This window comes from Scyliorhinus canicula, chromosome 12 (assembly GCF_902713615.1).
Source record: "Scyliorhinus canicula chromosome 12, sScyCan1.1, whole genome shotgun sequence".
NCBI lineage: Eukaryota > Metazoa > Chordata > Chondrichthyes > Carcharhiniformes > Scyliorhinidae > Scyliorhinus > Scyliorhinus canicula.
In genome coordinates, this window is record NC_052157.1 from 53,236,076 (window position 1) to 53,255,111 (window position 19,036).

General features: G+C 54.6%; 1 protein-coding gene across 1 annotated transcript; it reads right to left on the minus strand.

The window, feature by feature from the left end:
* Positions 1-1,374: 1,374 nt before the first annotated feature.
* On the minus strand, positions 1,375-18,133 carry LOC119975150 (suppressor of tumorigenicity 14 protein-like). Its single transcript, XM_038814728.1, has 5 exons — positions 18,017-18,133; positions 17,248-17,425; positions 14,235-14,500; positions 6,829-6,965; positions 1,375-1,935 (listed from the first exon to the last, which is right to left on the minus strand). Exons 1-5 carry the CDS (start codon positions 18,126-18,128, stop codon positions 1,774-1,776), a joined length of 855 nt encoding a protein of 284 aa, XP_038670656.1. The 5' UTR covers positions 18,129-18,133; the 3' UTR covers positions 1,375-1,773.
* Between the last annotated feature and the right edge of the window lie 903 nt (positions 18,134-19,036).

A 19,036-nucleotide genomic window follows, 5' to 3' on the forward strand; every position in this document is an offset into this window, starting at 1 on the left:
TTGGGGAAGTCACGGCCAATCTCTGTACAAACGAGCCGCAGGAACAAGGGTAGAGAACGTCTCAAAATCTTTAATCTCAGGTCACAGATATCGTGTGATAATAAACACAAATAAACTCCCACCTCAATAACACAGTGAGAACAATCTGTAAGGAAACATCGCCATCCTATATGTTACAATAAACATCATTATTACTGTTTGCACAAGAGTGATCATAGTGCAAGCCTGTCAGTGTGTGTGTAGGTGTGAGGTGAGTGTAGGGGTGTGCGTGTAAGTGTGTGTATGGGAATGTGTGTGGGGGTGTAAGTGTGTGGTTGAGTATGACTGTGTGTGTGTGGGGGGGGGGGGGGGGGTGTGTGTGGGTGAGTATGTCTGTGTGTGTGTGGGGTGTGTATGGGGGTATGTGTGTGGGAGTGAGTAAGTCTGCGTGTATGTGGGAGTGTGAGATTGTGGGGGTTAGTATGTCTTTGTGTGTAGCTGTGTGTGGGGGTGAGTCTGTCTGTGTGTGGGTATGGGTGTGGGGGGGATGAGTAAGTCTGTGTGTGTGTGTGGGGGGGGTGAATGTTGGGGTTAGTATGTCTGTGTGTGTGAGGGTGTGTGTGATTGAGTGAACCATATAAAGCAACAGAGAGCTGATGATACACAGAGCCATGGCTCCAGGTGACTGTCAATGATACATTTCAATTCTCCCAATAAGTAGTCAACCACAGTGATTACACAGAACAATATATCATGAAGGTTTAAAATCCATTTTAAAATATAAATTTATATATATATATAAAAATACAGGCACAACCAGGAATTAAAATCAACCAATAATCCACACATACACACCTTTCATCCAAAAGTACCTTATTTCACCAAAACTATCCCCATCAAACACTCCCAGGACAGGTACAGCACAGGGTTAGATACAGAGCAAAGCTCCCTCCACACTGTCCCCATCAAACACTCCCAGGACAGGTACAGCACGGGGTTGAGTAAAGTTCCCTCTGCACTGTCCCCATCAAACACTCCCAGGACAGGGACAGCACGGAGTTAGATGGAGACTATGTTAAATTCCAAATCTTAAATAACATTTTCACCATGTTTAAAAGCAACAATAAGAAACCTAATGTACAAGAAGGTGTCAGAGGTCCGTGTCTGCGTGTGTTTCACCCCCACAACCCAAAGATGTGCAGGTTAGGTGGAGTGGCGACGCTAAACTGCCCTTTAACGGGAAAAAAAAATAATTGCGTACTCTAAATTTATTTTTTAAAAAGGTATCAGAGGAGCAGAGTGTCTCACAGCCCCAGGGCTGAGGGCTCCAATGTGGAGGTGCCTTGCGTGGCGAAGCTTTTCCAAGGCTGAGGGGCCCTGGGGAGAAAAGGGGTCTAATTACTGTAGGGGAGGGTGGGACCTTGGGGAATGGGGTCTTGGGGTGGGGGAAAAGGGTCCTGGGATAGAGTTGGAAGGAGGTGGGGGGGGGGGGGGGCCTAGAGGAAATGGCTCCCGGGGAAGAGGTACAGATGGAAGGGATCCTGGAGGGTGGGGTCTCAGGCCGAAGGCACTCGGTAGGGTCCCAGGGGAGGGGTCTTGGAGGTTGGTGCGATTCCAGTGGGAGGGATCTCTGAGGGGGGAAGGGTCCCAGAGGGGGTGGGCTCCCAGAGGGGGAAGGGCTCCCACAAAGAGGAGTCTCATAGGGGGGAGGGGTCCCAGGGGCTGGGGTGTCAGAGGGTTGGGGGGGGGGGGCGGGTGGTGTCTCTGGGTCTGTGCAGATTCCCAGCTTGCTCCTCACAGTTCGGTCACCTCCCGAATCCACTCGCGAAGCTTCGTCAGCCGGCTGTAGATCCCTGGCTTGTTTTTCCGAGCGCATCCCTCGCCCCAGCTCACAATTCCAGCCAGGAACCATTTTCCATTCTCCTCTCGACAGGAGAGTGGACCCCCGGAATCCCCCTGTCATGTGAGAGAGAGAGAAAATTAATCCAGGAATGTGAAGAGAGAGAGTGAGGAAGAGAGAGGGAGGGAAAGTGTTAATATCAGGAACAAGATGAAAGGTGGGGAGGGGAGAGGGAGAGAGAAAGAGAAAGAGAAAGAGAGAGAGAAAGAGAGAGAGAAAGAAAGAGAAAGAGAGAGAGAGGGGGAGAGAGAGAGAGAGAGAGAGAGAGCGAGAGAGTGAGAGAGAGAGGAGGATCCAGTGGCCCCAACCAGGAATGAGGCTATTTTGGATTTGGTAATGTGTAATGAGGCAAGTTTAATAAACAATCTCAGAGTAAAAGATCCACGAGGAAACAGTGACCATAACATTGTAGAATTTATCATTCAGTTTGAGAGTGAGAAACCTGGGTCAGAAAAAACTGTGTTAAACTTAAATAAGGGTTATTAAAAAGGAATGAGGGCACAGTTGGCTGGAATGGACTGGGAAAAAGGAGCTTAGCAGAAAAGATGGTTGATCAGCAATGGCAGATATTCATGGAAATAATTGATAACTCACAGCAAAGATGTGCCCAAGTGAGAAAGAAGGATTCTCGAAAGGGGATGAATCAACCACGGTTAACCAAAGAGGTTAAAGACAGTATTAAACTGAAAGAAACAATATATAATGTGGGCAATATTACTGGTAAGGAAGGCAATTGAGAAAGATTTTGTAAAAACAACAAAAGAATAAAAGGGTGAGGGAGGAAGAGGGTGAGGGGGCAGTGAGGGAGGAGGTGAGGGGTCAGTAAAGGGGCACCGAGGGAAAGTGAGGGAGGAGTGATTAAGGGGGTGAGGGAGGAGATTCGCACGAGGGGGACATATCTAACAGGCATTGATAGTTCCAGTCAGGTAGCCACTGAGTGAAGGAGGGGCAGTGAGGGACGGGGCTATGAGGGAGGAGTGAATGATGGAAGGGAGGGGGTGAGGGAGGATGAGGAAATGGAGGAGCAGGAAGTGAGGAAGGGGGAGGGCAGTGAGGAAGGGGGAGGGCAGTGAGGAAGGGGGAGGGCAGTGAGGAAGGGGGAGGGCAGTGAGGAAGGGGGAGGGCAGTGAGGGAGGGGGAGGGAAGTGAGGAAGGGGGAGGACAGTGAGGAAGGGGGAAGGCAGTGAGGGAGGGGGAAGGCAGTGAGGGAGGGGGAGGGCAGTGAGGAAGGGGGAAGGCAGTGAGGAAGGGGAAGGCAGTGAGGGAGGGGGAGGGCAGTGAGGGAGGGGGAGGGCAGTGAGGGAGGGGGAGGGCAGTGAGGGAGGGGGAGGGCAGTGAGGGAGGGGGAGGGCAGTGAGGGAGGGGGAGGGCAGTGAGGGAGGGGGAGGGCAGTGAGGGAGGGAGGGCAGTGAGGAGGGGGAGGGCAGTGAGGGAGGGGGAGGGCAGTGAGGGAGGGGGAGGGCAGGAGGGAGGGGGGAGGGCAGTGAGGGAGGGAGGGAGGGGGGAGGGCAGTGAGGGAGGGGGAGGGCAGTGAGGGAGGGGGAGGGCAGTGAGGGAGGGGGACGGGCAGTGTCAGGGAGGGGGAGGGCAGTGAGGGAGGGGAGGGCAGTGAGGGAGGGGGAGGGCAGTGAGGGAGGGGGAGGGCAGTGAGGGAGGGGGAGGGCAGTGAGGGAGGGGAGGGCAGTGAGGGAGGGGAGGGCAAGTGAGGGAGGGGAGGGCAGTGAGGAGGGGAGGGCAGTGAGGAAGGGGAGGGCAGTGAGGAAGGGGGAGGCAGTGAGGAAGGGGGAGGGCAGTGAGGGAGGGGAGGGCAGTGAGGGAGGGGGAGGGCAGTGAGGGAGGGGGAGGGCAGTGAGGGAGGGGGAGGGCAGTGAGGGAGGGGGAGGGCAGTGAGGGAGGGGGAGGGCAGTGAGGGAGGGGGAGGGCAGTGAGGGAGGGGAGGGCAGTGAGGGAGGGGGAGGGCAGTGAGGGAGGGGGAGGGCAGTGAGGGAGGGGAGGGCAGTGAGGAAGGGGGAGGGCAGTGAGGAAGGGGGAGGGCAGTGAGGAAGGGGGAGGGCAGTGAGGGAGGGGGAGGGCAGTGAGGGAGGGGGAGGGCAGTGAGGGAGGGGGAGGGCAGTGAGGGAGGGGGAGGGCAGTGAGGGAGGGGGAGGGGCCAGTGAGGGAGGGGGAGGGCAGTGAGGGAGGGGGAGGGCAGTGAGGGAGGGGGGCGGAGGGCAGTGAGGAAGGAGAGGGCAGTGAGGAAGGGGGAGGGCAGTGAGGGAGGGGAGGGCAGTGAGGAAGGGGAGGGCAGTGAGGGAGGGGAGGGCAGTGAGGGAGGGGAGGGCAGTGAGGGAGGGGAGGGCAGTGAGGGAGGGGAGGGCAGTGAGGAAGGGGAGGGCAGTGAGGGAGGGGGAGGGCAGTGAGGAAGGGGAGGGCAGTGAGGAAGGGGAGGGCAGTGAGGAAGGGGGAGGGCAGTGAGGAAGGGGGAGGGCAGTGAGGAAGGGGAGGGCAGTGAGGGGGAGGGCAGTGAGGGAGGGGAGGGCAGTGAGGGAGGGGAGGGCAGTGAGGAAGGGGGATGGTAGTGAGGAGGGGGAGGGCAGCGAGGGAGGGGGGATGGGGCAGCGAGGGAGGGGAGGGCAGCGAGGGAGGGGGAGGGCAGCGAGGGAGGGGGAGGGCAGCGAGGGAGGGGGAGGGCAGCGAGGGAGGGGGAGGGCAGCGAGGGAGGGGGAGGGCAGCGAGGGAGGGGGAGGGCAGCGAGGGAGGGGGAGGGCAGCGAGGGAGGGGGAGGGCAGCGAGGGAGGGGGAGGGCAGCGAGGGAGGGGGAGGGCAGCGAGGAGGGGGAGGGCAGCGAGGGAAGGGGGGCAGCGAGGGAGGGGGAGGGCAGCGAGGGGAGGGGGAGGGCAGCGAGGGAGGGGAGGGCAGCGAGGGAGGGGGAGGGCAGCGAGGGAGGGGAGGGCAGCGAGGGAGGGGGAGGGCAGCGAGGGAGGACGGATGGAGTGAGGGAGGATGAGTGAGGGAGGACGGATGGAGTGAGGGAGGACGGAGAGAGGGAGGACGGATGGAGTGAGGGAGGGCGGGGAATGAGGGAGGGCGGGGAATGAGGGAGGCGGGCGGGGAATGAGGGAGGGCGGGGAATGAGGGGGGGCATGAGGAGGCGGGGAATGAGTGGAGGGCGGGGGAATGAGGGAGGGCGGGGAATGAGGGAGGGCGGGAATGCGGGAGGGCGGGGAATGAGGGAGGGCGGGAATGAGGGAGGGCGGGGATGAGGGAGGGCGGGGAATGAGGGGGACGGGGCTGGGGAATGAGGGAGGGCGGGGAATGCGGGAGGGGGGAATGAGGGAGGGCGGGGAATGAGGGAGGGCGGGGAATGAGGGAGGGCGGGGGCAATGAGGGAGGCGGGGGGAATGAGGGAGGGCGGGGAATGAGGGAGGGCGGGGAATGAGGGAGGGCGGGGAATGAGGGAGGGCGGGGAATGAGGGAGGGCGGGGAATGAGGGAGGGCGGGGAATGAGGGAGGGCGGGGAATGAGGGAGGGCGGGGAATGAGGGAGGGCGGGGAATGAGGGAGGGCAGGGAATGAGGGAGGGCGGGGAATGAGGGAGGGCGGGGAATGAGGGAGGGCGGGGAATGAGGGCGGGGAATGAGGGCGGGGAATGAGGGCGGGGAATGAGGGCGGGGAATGAGGGCGGGGAAGTGAGCGAGGATGGAGTGAGGGAGGATGGAGTGAGGGAGGATGGAGTGAGGGAGGATGGAGTGAGGGAGGATGGAGTGAGGGAGGATGGAGTGAGGGAGGATGGAGTGAGGGAGGATGGAGTGAGGGAGGATGGAGTGAGGGAGGATGGAGTGAGGGAGGATGGAGTGAGGGAGGATGGAGTGAGGAGGATGGAGTGAGGGAGGATGGAGTGAGGGAGGGGAATATGGGAGGGGAATATGGGAGGGGAATATGGGAGGGGAATATGGGAGGGGAATATGGGAGGGGAATATGGGAGGGGAATATGGGAGGGGATTATGGCAGGGGAATATGGCAGGGGATTATGGGAGGGGGAGTGAGGGAGGGAGCGAGGGTGGGGAGCGAGGGAGCGGAGCGAGGGAGAGGGAGCGAGGGAGGGGGAGCGAGGGAGGGGGAGCGAGGGAGGGGGAGCGAGGGGGGGGGAGCGAGGGGGGGGGAGCGAGGGGGGGGGAGCGAGGGAGGGGGAGCGAGGGAGGGGGAGCGAGGGAGGGGGAGCGAGGGAGGGGAGCGAGGGAGGGGAGCGAGGGAGGGGAGCGAGGGAGGGGAGCGAGGGAGGGGAGCGAGGGAGGGGAGCGAGGGAGGGGAGCGTGGGAGGGTGGAGCGAGGGAGGGAGGATGGAGCGAGGGAGGGAGGATGGAGCGAGGGAGGGAGGATGGAGCGAGGGAGGGAGGATGGAGCGAGGGAGGGAGGATGGAGCGAGGGAGGGAGGATGGAGCGAGGGAGGGGGGATGGAACGAGGGACGGTTGGGCGAGGGAGGGTGGAGCGAGGGAAGGTGGAGCGAGGGAGGGTGGAGCGAGGGAAGGTGGAGTGAGGGAAGGTGGAGTGAGGGAGGATGGAGCGAGAGTGAGAGAGGGGAGTGAGAGAGGGGAGTGAGGGAGGATATAGTGAGGGAGGGGGAGTGAGGAAGGATGGAGTGAGGGAGGATGGAGTGAGGAAGGATGGAGTGAGGGAGGATGGAGTGAGGGAGAGGGGTGAGGGAGGATGAAGTGAGGGAGAGGGGGTGAGAGGGAGGATGGAGTGAGGGAGGATGGAGTGAGGAGGATGGAGTGAGGGAGGATGGAGTGAGGGAGGATGGATTGAGGGAGGATGGATTGTGGGAGGATGGATTGAGGGAGAGGGGGTGAGGGAGGATGAAGTGAGGGAGAGGGGGAGTGAGGGAGGATGGAGTGAGGTAAGGGGAGTGAGGGAGGATGGAGTGAGGTAAGGGGAGTGAGGGAGTTGTGTTCACGACGAGGGGCTCATACCTGACAAGCATCGATGGCTCCAGTCAGGTAGCCACTGCACAACATGCGCGAGGTGACTTGTCCCTCGGTTACCACACTGCAGATCGTATCGTTAATAATCTTCACCTCGGCTTTCTGAAGTGACATCGACTTGGAACCTGGAGAGCCGAAAAATCATTTTAGGGCAGGAGGAGGCCATTCAGCCCATCATGACTGCCTCACCATTCGCTGAGACCAGGACTGATCAACACCATATCCCCTGGACTGTCCCCAGATTAATCAATTTCTCACTTGAAGAAGCCGACAATTCCAGAAATTCACCTCTGTGACATTATGTAGAATATCTGGTATATAAAGGGTTAATGTAATAATTGACCACTAGATGGAGCTAGGAACAGGCCTATAAAAGGACCGACTCTCAGGCTTCCAGGAGAGAGTGGGGAGAGTGTAGGAGAGTGGAGTACAGCTTTAGACAGAGTGCATGAGACAAGTATTAGTACAGCGTAGATTGTAGATTACTAGATTATTGCTTGCTATAGGAGTAAATGGTCGAGCTGTATATTTAGTGTAATAAGTGTTAGCGTTGTTATTGAACTTTGCTATTGTGGTCTTTGTGAACACTATGACATTCATCCTGAGTAGAAGAAACACAAAGAACACCACATGGTACCAGAAGTGTGGTCCTAAAAGCATGGCAGTTAGTTTAGAAAGTCAGATTAGCTTCAAAGAAGAAAAGAACAATCACGCTACTGAACAGATCTCAAAGTCAGCACCAAGTTACAGATCGAAAGATGGAAGGTCTACGAAAGCCAGGACACTTCAAGACGACCGGTAAAGTAAGTCTAAATCGGAAAAACAGTTTGAAGATTTTTTTTATCTGCCCCCGCGTGGGAATCAGCTCCTGATCATCGTAAAACTGCGCTTCTTCTAAATTTGGCTGGACCACAGGCATTCGAATTATATACTTTGAGTTTGAAGACAGTGAGGATAAAACAAAAGATGAGCTGGTCATGAACAAATTCGACATTCATTGTGAAGCACAAGTGAATGAAACTTATGAGCCCTACATGTTTAAAAAAAGGCTGCTGCTACAAGGAGAATCGATTGATTCATTTAAAACCAAGGAGAAAATGCTGGGAAATCGCAGCAGGTCTGGCAGCATCTGGAGGGAGAGAAAAGAGCCAACGTTTCGAGTCCAGATGACCCTTTATCAAAGCTGTGACAAAGAGTCACCTGGACTCGAAACATTGGCTCTTTTCTCTCCCTGCAGATGCTGCCAGACCTGCTGAGATTTTCCAGCATTTTCTCTTTGGTTTCAGATTCCAGCATCCGCAGAAAGTTGCTTTTATCGATTGATTCATTTGTTACTAATCTCAGACTCAGAGCTCAGTCTTGTAATTTGTCATCCGGAACGATTCTCTAATTTGTGATCAGATCATTTTTGGTGTACATAACGAGCGGTTGCTTGAACGTTTACTTCGACAAGCAATTGTGCCTTTGGATGAAGCAATTAATCTCTGCAAGGCTAGCGAACAAGCCACAAGTCAATATGCAGGGCTCAGGAAAAGGGCCCGAATTCGGGAAACATGGCAGATGCCATTAACTCAGTGACACGGTTTAGAAGGCAGCGCGTCACTGAAGGCAGCCATTTTGAACGTGATGCAACCAGCATGATGATGTGCACACGCTGTGGGCACGTCCATTATAGGAAAAATTGTCCTGCAAAAGGAAAGAATTGTTTGCAAAGCAGTAAACGAAATAATTTTTGCCACCCAATGTCGTTCTACATCAGCAAAACCAGTGGAAGACTCTAAAAAATTATATATACACACTGTATTCAGCATTCAAATTCGACCTTCCAAAATGAATCACTTCACATTTATCAAGATTGAACTCCATCTGCCACTTCTCAGCATCCTGTTAATGTCCTGTTGTAACCTGCAACAAGCCTCAACACTATCTGCAACTCACCCAACCTTTTTGTCATCGGCAAACTTACTAACCCACCCTTCCACTTCCTCATCCAAGTCATTTATAAAAACCACAAAGAGCAGAGGTCCCAGAACAGATCCCTGCGGGACACCACTGGTCACCGACCTCCAGGCAGAATACTTTCCATCCACTACCACTCGCTGTCTTCTTTCGGCCAGCCAATTCTGTATCCAGACAGCCAAATTTCCCTGTATTCCATGCCCCCTAACTTTCTGAATGAGCCAACCATGGGGAACCTTATCAAATGCCTTATTGAAATCCATATGCACCACATCCATTGCCCGACCTTCACCAATGTGTCTCATCACATCCTCAAAAAATTCAATGAGGCTTGTGAGGCATGACCTGTCCCTCACAAAACCATGCTGACCATCTTTAATCAAACTATGTTTTTCTAAATAATCATGAATCCTATCTCTCAGAATCCTTCCCAATATTTTGCTCACCACAGCCGTAAGACTGATGGGTCTGTAATTCCCAGGGATTTCCCTATTCCCTTTCTTGAACAACATTTGCCTTCCTCCAATCATCCGGTACTAATCCAGTGGAGAGTGAGGGCGCAATGATCATCGCCAACTACGCCGCAATCTTCTCCCTCGCTTCCCATAGTAACCTTGGGTATATCCCGTTAGGCCCAGGGGACTTATCTATCCAGATGCTTTTCAAAATTTCCAGCACATCCTCCTTCTTAATATCAACCTGCTCGAGTTATTAACCTGGTCCACACTGTTCTCATGAGCAACAAGGTCCTTCTCTCTAGTGAATACGGAAGCAAAATATTCATTTAGAGCCTCCCCCATCTCCTCAGACAAATTCCCTTCACTATTCCTGATCGGCCCTACTCTCACTCTAATCATCCTCTTATTTCTTACAAAAGTGTAGAACGTCTTGGGGTTTTCCCTAATCTTTCCCACCAGGGCTTTTTCATGTCCCCTTCTAGCTCTCCTCAGTCCATCTTTGAGTTCCTTCCTGGCTACCTTGTAACCCTCTAGAGCCGTGCCAGATCCCTGCTTCCTCACCCTTACCTAAGCTTCCTTCTTCCTCTTGACTAGAAGCTCCACTTCTCTTGTCATCCAAGGCTCCTTCACCTTACCATACGTTCCTTGTCTCAGTGGGACAAAACTATCCAGCACTCGCAGCAAGTGCTCCTTAAACAACCCCCATATCAAGAAGAATGTTGAATTTCTGTGGACATGTCAGCATGAAGCTGAATGGAAGGACATGAAGCTGCCACTGACTACAGCCCCTGTATTAGCATTCTTTGATTCGAGCAAAGAAACCCAAGATCTCAACTGATGAGCCAGGCAGAATGGGATTGGAGCTGTCTTACTTCAGAAATCAGGGCCGGGATTCTCCCCTACCCGGCGGGGCGGGGGGTTCCGGCATGATGGAGTGGCGTGAACCACTCCGGCGTCGGGTCGCCCCAAAGTTGCAGAAGTTTCCGCACCTTTAGGGGCCAGGCCCTCACCTTGAGGGGCCAGGCCCGCGCCGGAGTGGTTGGCGCTCCGCCGGCTGGCGTGGACGGCCTTTGGCGCCACGCCAGTCGGGACCGAAGGGACTTCGCCGACCGGCATAAGTCCGCGCATGCGCCGGAGCGTCAGCAGCTGCTGACGTCATCCCCGTGCATGTGCAGGGGAGGGATCACTTCCGCCTCCGCCATGGTGAAGACCATGGCGAAGGCGGAAGGAAAAGAGTGCCCCCACGGCATAGACCCACTCGCCGATCGGTGGGCCCCGATCGCGGGCCAGGCCACCGTGGGGCACCCCCTGGGGCCAGATCGCCCCGTGCCCCCCCCCAGGACCCCGGAGCCCGCCCACGCTGCCTGCTCCTGCCGGTAAGGTAGGTGGTTTGATCCACACCGGCGGGAGAGGGTTGACAGCGGCGGGACTTCGGCCCATCGCGGGCCGGAGAATCACCAGGGGAGGGGGGGGGCCTGCCAACCGGTGTGGCGTGATTCCTGCCCCTGCCGAATCTCTGGTGGCGGAGAATTCAGGACACGGCGGGGGCGGGATTGACGCCGGCCCCCGGCGATTCTCCGACCCGGCAGGGGGTTGGAGAATCCCGCCCAGATCTCTGGAAATCTGTAGCATATGCATCACGTGCAATGACTCCGACAGAACAGAGATACACACAAATAGAGAAAGAATGCCTAGCTTTACTTACTGACATAAGCAAATTCCACTATTATGTGTTTGGCCTGCCGCATTTCACTGTGGAAACGGATCACCGTCCTTTAGTCAACATAATTAGAAAAGGTCTCAATGATATGTCGCCAAGATGACAAAGGATGATGATGAAGCTGCGTAGATATGATTTTACGTTATCGTATACTCCCGGTAAAGACCTTGTCATGGCAGATACTTTGTCACGCACAACTAGTTACACTGATGAGACAACATTAAATGTGGAAGCACAAGCCACATTCATAGCAGACATGTTACCAGTGCCTGATGCACAACTGAACTTAATTCAAGAAGAGACAGCAAAGGATGCAATCCTTCAGCGTGTGATGAAACATCTGATGGAAGGATGACCCAATGGCAGCTGCAACAGTTTTAGAAGTGTCAAGGTTTATGTCGAAGATTGTATGACTGGGTTCTTTAAGGACCACACAGACACATTCCTGTAAATCGAAGCAATAACTTTTTACTTGTAGAAGGGCTGGTTTTCCGACTGACAGCAAGGCATTGATGCCCTAAATGACAGCTTGAGAGGAGCAAAGGGTTATACTGTAGTACACATGCAGTATTCATACAGATCTGGCTAAATACAAGTCGTTCTGTTTGGCAATTGGATCTGGTGATCTCTTGTGACAAAGTCACAAGATCGTAACAAGATTTAGAGAGAACTGATCAAAATAGATGTGATTACAAATTTACAAAATGTAGTAATACCACATCGAGAAAAGGAACAAAGCTTGACCTAATGAGTTTACAATTTCAACCCATTACGTGTTGGGGAAGCTAGAACAATGGTCACAGCTGCTTGGCCAAATGAGATTACAATTTCAACCCATTAACCCTGAGTGAACAGATATGCTCCCACAATGACCTGACCATTGTCAATGGCTTTTTACTGAAAGGTGACAAATTGTCATTCCATCTTGCCTCTGGAGACTTATCCGAGCAAGGTTACATGAACGGCATCAAGAAATAGAGGAATGCAAAATAGGTGCACGGCAATCAGTCTATTGGCCAGGCATCAAGATTGACAAGATTGTTCAAGATTGTAGTGTCTGCCAAACACATCAGCTGTCCCAGTGCAAATAAACATTTGCATCGAGTGACCTTATCACTAACTCATGGTTAATGGTTGGGATGGACTTATTCTATTTTGGAGGAAATGATTACCGGATAATCATACATTACTATTCCAATTATCCAGAAGTGATAATGCTAACAGATTTGGCTGCTCAATCAGTCATAAGAGCTGCAAAGTCTGTATTCGCATGACATGGCATATCCCTAAAGGTCATGACGAATAATGGTCCCTGTTTTAGTGTGGGAATGGTTGTCGTTTGCCAAATGCTACAACTTCCAACACATCACATTGAGTGCGTTATACCCGCAGTTAAATGGGAAAGCTGAGAAAGATGTTGGAATAGGAAAGAAACTGTTCAAGCAGGCGTATGATGATCAGAAGGATGTTTCGTTGGCACAGTTAAGCTACAGCGCTACTCTTTGGGTATCAGGTTTGTTGCCTGTCCCGAGTCCAGATGTTGATGGGAAGGGAGCTACGTACTCCGTTACCAGCCATAACCTTTCCGAATCCGGATGAACAAATGATACATGATAAAATGCGACAACAAAAAAGCAAATAAAGTTGCTATTACGATAGACATGCAAAGGAACTACCTCCACTTAACCAAGGCAATATCGTTAGGATACAAAATCTAAAAGGTGGTTGGTCGGTAACTGCAAAGGTGATGAGGGATGTTGCACCACGTTCATATGTGCTACAAACCAAATCTAGAGTGATGTATCGTAGGAATCGATGAACTTTATTAAAAGTCAAGAATCCAATTCATGTTCCAGAACCAACTCTAACGCAACCGGACTCAATGTTTTGAATATTGAATTTTTCCGACAGCTTTGTGTCAGCAGAAGGGCTGTTTAGCACAGGGCTAAATCGCTGGCTTTGAAAGCAGACCAAGGCAGGCCAGCAGCACGGTTTAATTCCCGTACCAGCCTCCCCGAACAGACGCCGGAGTGTGGCAACTAGGGGCTTTTCACAGTAACTTCATTTGAAGCCTACTTGTGACAATAAGCGATTTTCATTTCATTTTCATGAACGGACAAGGGACAATTCTAATGACACCCCAAGTGTATTAAGAATGTCAAAGAGGATAAGGAAACAACCTAATCAGCTGAACTTGTACCAAATAATAACCTATTACTCTGTAATTGTGATATGATATCTGACATTACATTGTACATGACATGTATAAACTAATTCCTGTACATATATGCATTAAATGTTTGAAAATGTTTCAAACATTTTTCAAAGAAAGGGGATGTGACATTATGTAGAATGTCTGGTATATAAAGGGTTAATGTAATATCATAATTGACCACTAGATGGAGCTGGGGACAGACCTATAAAAAGGACTGACTCTCAGGCTTCGAGGAGAGAGTGGAACAGAATGTGAGAGTGGAAGAGCGGGTTAGGTGGATTGGCCATGATAAATTGCCCTTAGTGTCCTAAAAAATAAGGTTAATGGGGGGGTTGTTGGGTTAAGGGTATGGGGTGGATATGTGGGTTTGAGTAGGGTGATCATTGCTCGGCACAACATCGAGGGCCGAAGGGCCTGTTCTGTGCTGTACTGTTCTATGTTCTATAATGTAGGAGAGAGGAGAGTACAGTTGAAGACAGAGTGCATGAGGCAAATATTAGTATAGTATAGATTGGAATGTAATAGATTATTGCTTGCTAATAATAGATTATTGTAAGTGATCGAGCTGTATATTAAGTAGTGTAATCAATCTTAGCTTTGTTGTTGAACTTAGCTTGTGCGGTCTTTGTGAACAATACGACATCCATTCTGAGTATAAGAAACAGAAAGAACACCATAACCTCCTCCCAGAGAAGAAATTCCCCGATATCCGTCTGTTCCCCCTTCACCTGAACCCCACCAACCACCACCTGTGTACCCCACCTTCCCCAGCCAAGGGCAACTTCCATCCTGCATCTAGACTGGAGGGAGGGTGGAGGGGGAGAAGACCCCTTTGTATTACAGATTTGTCTATCTACCAGGGGACTGCTTCATTATAAGTTGTATCTATTTTCCGGCTCGCCGTGGTTTCCCAAACTGACTCTCTCTGTTCTTCTGCAATTAGGGTAAATATTCTGATCTCTGCCCGTTGCTGACCGCTCTGTATGTTAAACTGCATCTACCCCAGCTTCACCCACCCGGTCTCCAGAACAAGGTTACTTACCCCCTTCATACATGGCCCCCCATCCCGTCACCCAGCAGGACATCCCAGTCGGAAAAATGTGCGAAGAGTCCGGGAGACAGATGGGGTGCACTTTCGGCAGCAGATCGTAGGGGGCCTCCAGTTCGATCAGGGCAATGTCGTAATCGTAAGTCTCCTCGTTGTAACGCTGGTGTTTGTGAATCTGCTTCAATCTTCGGATCTGAGCGAGGGGATCTCCCTGAAAATTCAACCCACCAAATGCCAACCACTTTGAGGGATCGTTATACCTGGGAGCGGGGGATGGGAGTGAAAGGGAGAGGAGAGAGGGGAGCGGGGGGGGGGGGGGGGGGGGGGGGTGGGAGTGAGGGGAGAGAGGGAAGAGAGGGAAGAGGGGGAAGAGGGGGAAGAGGGGGAAGAGGGGGAAGAGGGGGAAGAGGGGGAAGAGGGGGAAGAGGGGGAAGAGGGGGAAGAGGGGGATGGGAGTGAGAGGAAAGAGGGGAGCGGGGAATGGGAGTGAGGGAGAGAGGAGAGAGGGGGGAGTGGGGAATGGGAGTGAGGGGCGAGAGGGGAGAGAGGAGACAGAGGGAGAAGAGGGGACACAGGGGGAAGAGGGGGAAGAGGGGGAAGAGGGGGATGGGAGTGAGAGGAGAGAGGGGAGAGAGGGGAGCGGGGGATGGGAGTGAGGGGGAGAGAAGAGAGGGGGGAGCGGGGGATGGGAGTGAGGGGAGAGTGGAGAGAGAGGAGCGGGGGATGAGAGTGAGGGGAGAGGAGAGAGGGGAGAGAGGAGAGCAGGGGATGGGAGTGAGGGGAGAGGGGGAGCAGGGGATGGGAGTGCGGGTGAGACAGGGGGAGAGGGCGATGGGAGTGAGGGGAGGGGAGAGGGGGAGAGGGGAGGGGAGAGAGGCGCGAGGGGGAGGGAAGAAAGGGGTAGGGGAGAGGGAGGGGGGAGGGGGGGGATGGGAGTGAGGGGGAGGTGAGGGGGCAGGAAAAGGAGGTAGGACCAGAGAGCGAGGAGAGAAATTGGAAGAGAGAGGGGGTAGGAGAGAGGGGAGGAGGGGAGGGGGTAGGAGAGAGGGGGTAGGAGAGAGGGGGAGGGGAGGGGAGTAAGAGGAAGATGGAGGAGGAGGGGGCAGAGGGTGGAGGGGGCAGAGGGTGGAGGGGAGAAAGGGGGAGGGGAGAAAGGGGAGGGGAGAAAGGGGGAGGGGAGAGCAGGGGAGGGGAGAGAGGGGGAGGGGTGAGGGGGAGGGGTGAGAAGGGGTGGGGTGAGAAGGGGAGGGGTGAGAGGGGGAGGGAAGAGAGGGGGAGGGAAGAGAGGGGGAGGGAATGAGAGGGGGAGGGGTGAGAGGGGGAGGGGTGAGAGGGGGAGGGGTGAGAGGGGGAGGGGTGAGAGGGGGAGGGGTGAGAGGGGAGGGGTGAGAGGGGGAGGGGTGAGAGGGGGAGGGGTGAGAGGGGGAGGAGTGAGAGGGGGAGGGGGGAGGGGTGAGAGGGGGAAGGGTGAGAGGAGGAGGGGTGAGAGGAGGAGGGGTGAGTGGGGGAGGGGTGAGAGGGGGAGGGGTGAGAGGGGGAGGGGTGAGAGGGGGAGGGGTGAGAGGGGGAGGGGTGAGAGGGGGAGGGGTGAGAGGGGGAGGGGTGAGAGGGGGAGGGGTGAGAGGGGGAGGGGTGAGAGGGGGAGGGGTGAGAGGGGGAGGGGTGAGAGGGGGAGGGGTGAGAGGGGGAGGGGTGAGAGGGGGAGGGGTGAGAGGGGGAGGGGTGAGAGGGGGAGGGGTGAGAGGGTGAGGGGTGAGAGGGGGAGGGGTGAGAGGGGGAGGGGTGAGAGGGGGAGGGGTGAGAGGGGGAGGGGTGAGAGGGGGAGGGGTGAGAGGGGGAGGGGTGAGGGGGGGAGGTGTGAGGGGGAGGGGGAGAGGGGGAGGGGTGAGAGTTGAGAGAGGAGGGGTGAGAGGGGGAAGGGTGAGAGGAGGAGGGATGAGAGGGGGAGGGGTGAGAGGGGGAGGGGTGAGAGGGGGAGGGGTGAGAGGGGGAGGGAATGAGAGGGGGAGGGGTGAGGGGGAGGGAATGAGGGGGGAGCGGAGATGGCGAGAGGGGAGGAGAGAGGGCAGGAGAGAGGAGGTGAGGGAGGGGCAGGGCAGAGGGCAGTAGTAGAGGTGGCAGGGGAGAGGTGAGGAGAGAGGGTGAAGATGAGGGCACGAGGGTGAGGGGATAATGGGAAAGTGTGAGGAGTGAGCAGGAGGAGATAGAGAGATGGAGAGAGAGAGGAGAGTGACACCTCATTGAGTTTACAAACATTCTCTTCAATGTGTGACTATTCATAGAACAGGAAAAGGGGAGCTAGAGTCAGGGGCTGGAGGGTGGGGCTGAGGGGCTCGACGGTGGGGTGAGGGGCTCGACGGTGGGAGTGAGGGTTCTAGGGTGAGGGTGAGGGGCTCGAGCGTGGGGGTGAGGGGCTCGACGGTGCGGGTGAGTGGCTCAAGGGTGGAGGGAGGGCCTGGAGGGTGGTCCTGGGTCGCGTTGGTGGGGGTGCGGGTGAGGGGGTGGTGGCGAGGGGCTCGATGGTGGGGATGTGGGGCTCGAGGGTGCGGGGCTCGAGGGTGGGGTTAGGGTCTTGAGGATGGGCGTGCGGGTCTCAAGGATTGGGGAGGGCCTGGAGGATGGGAGTGGGTCGCGAGGGTGGGGTGTGGGTGAGGGGGTGAGGGGTTGGAGAGTGGGTAGGGGTGTAGGTAATGGAGAGGTTATGAGGGGCCTGGAGTGGTATAGGGGCTGTGTTAGAGGCGTGGTGCTGAGGCTGGAAGGTGATGGCGATAGTAGGTGCCGGGGTTGGATGAAATACCAGGGTGGGGGTGAGGCTCCAAATGGAGGGGTGTTTGCGATCAAACAGGTGATGAGTCTGTCATAGAAGGAGGGGGCAGAGCTGAATCCAGGGTGTCAGTCACTGGATGCGGGGGAGGGTAAAGGGTAAAGATCCCAAATGTCCCCACGCTGATACGCGCTGCAGCTGAGACCCTCGCACGGATATACTACCCAAAACTGTTATACTCACTGATCCATGAAGCAATGTGAGGCCGAAACCAGCCAGTTGTCCGAGATAATGGAGGCTCCGCAGGCGTGACCCAATCTCCCATAGTGTAGACTGATCTGCCAGGGCCATTCTCCGAGGTCCGCACTCGTGCCACCCACAATCCTCTGCTGCTTAAAAGGACGGACACCGCACTGAGGAACTGAGACACGAACAAGGTGTTAGATGCAGAGAAAACCTCCCTCTACACTGTCCCCATCAGGACTTCTATCGGCAGGAGGTACAAAACTCTGACAACAAGCACTAACAGATTCAAAAGCAGCTTCTTCCTCGCTGTTACCAGGCTCAAGAATGACCCTCGTCAGGACTGATCTGATCTCTTCACACATCTTCTCGGCTGAATAGTACTACACGCCTGTATGCTTCGCCTGATGCCTGTGTCTATGTAATTACATTCTGTATTCATGTGTGTCCTGTGATTTTTTTAAAAATCATGTATGGAATGATCTGTCTGGACTGTACGCCGAATAATAATTTTCACTGTACTTCGGTACTCGTTACAATAAATCAAATCAAAATCCACGTACAGGTGGAGGTTTCATACAGAATAAATGTTCTTCAACGCTGTCCCCATCAAACACCCACAGGACAGGTACAGCACACAGTTAGATACAGAGTAAAGGTTCCTCTACACTGTCCCCATCAAACTCTAGCAGGACAGGTACAGTACAGTAGGGTTTAATGTCTAATTGGTTTCTAATGTTGCATAAGATGATGATTTACTTTCGCTCACCACAGTTAGCTTCATCTGTACCGTCCTCGCAGTCCTTAGTCCCATCGCACTCAGCATTGGCCTTATTCACACAAGATCCATCTCCACATTTATAGTTGAATTCTGTACACATGTTCGCACCTGAAAATAACAGAAAAAACATGCAAAACGTAGAGAAAACCATTCAAACCCTCATTTCCCTTCCCACATATACTGACTCTCACTGGGGTACGGGTCCCACACACACTGACTCTCACTGGGGTACGGGTTCCACACACGCTGACTCTCACCGGGGTACGGGTTCCACACACACTGACTCTCACTGGGGTACGGGTTCCACACACACTGACTCTCACTGGGGTACGGGTTCCACACACACTGACTCTCACTGGGGTACGGGTTCCACACACACTGACTCTCACTGGGGTATGAGTTCCACACACACTGACTCTCACTGGGGTACAGGTTCCACACACACTGACTCTCACTGGGACACGGGTTCCACACACACTGTCTCTCACTGGGGTACAGGTTCCACACACACTGACTCTCATTGGAGTACAGGTTCCACACACACTGACTCTCACTGGGGTACGGGTTCCACACACACTGACTCTCACTGGGGTACGGGTTCCACACACACTGACTCTCACTGGGGTACGGGTTCCACACACACTGACTCTCACTGGGGTACGGGTTCCACGCACACTGACTCTCACTGGGGTATGAGTTCCACACACACTGACTCTCACTGGGGTACGGGTTCCACACACACACTGACGGTCTCTGGGGTACGGGTCCCACACACACTGACTCTCACTGGGGTACGGGTTCCACACACACTGACTCACTGGGGTATGGGATCCACACACACTGACTCTCACTGGGGTACGGGTTCCACACACACTGACTCTCACTGGGGTACGGGTTCCACACACACTGACTCTCACTGGGGTACGGGTTCCACACACACTGACTCTCACTGGGGTACGGGTTCCACGCACACTGACTCTCACTGGGGTATGAGTTCCACACACACTG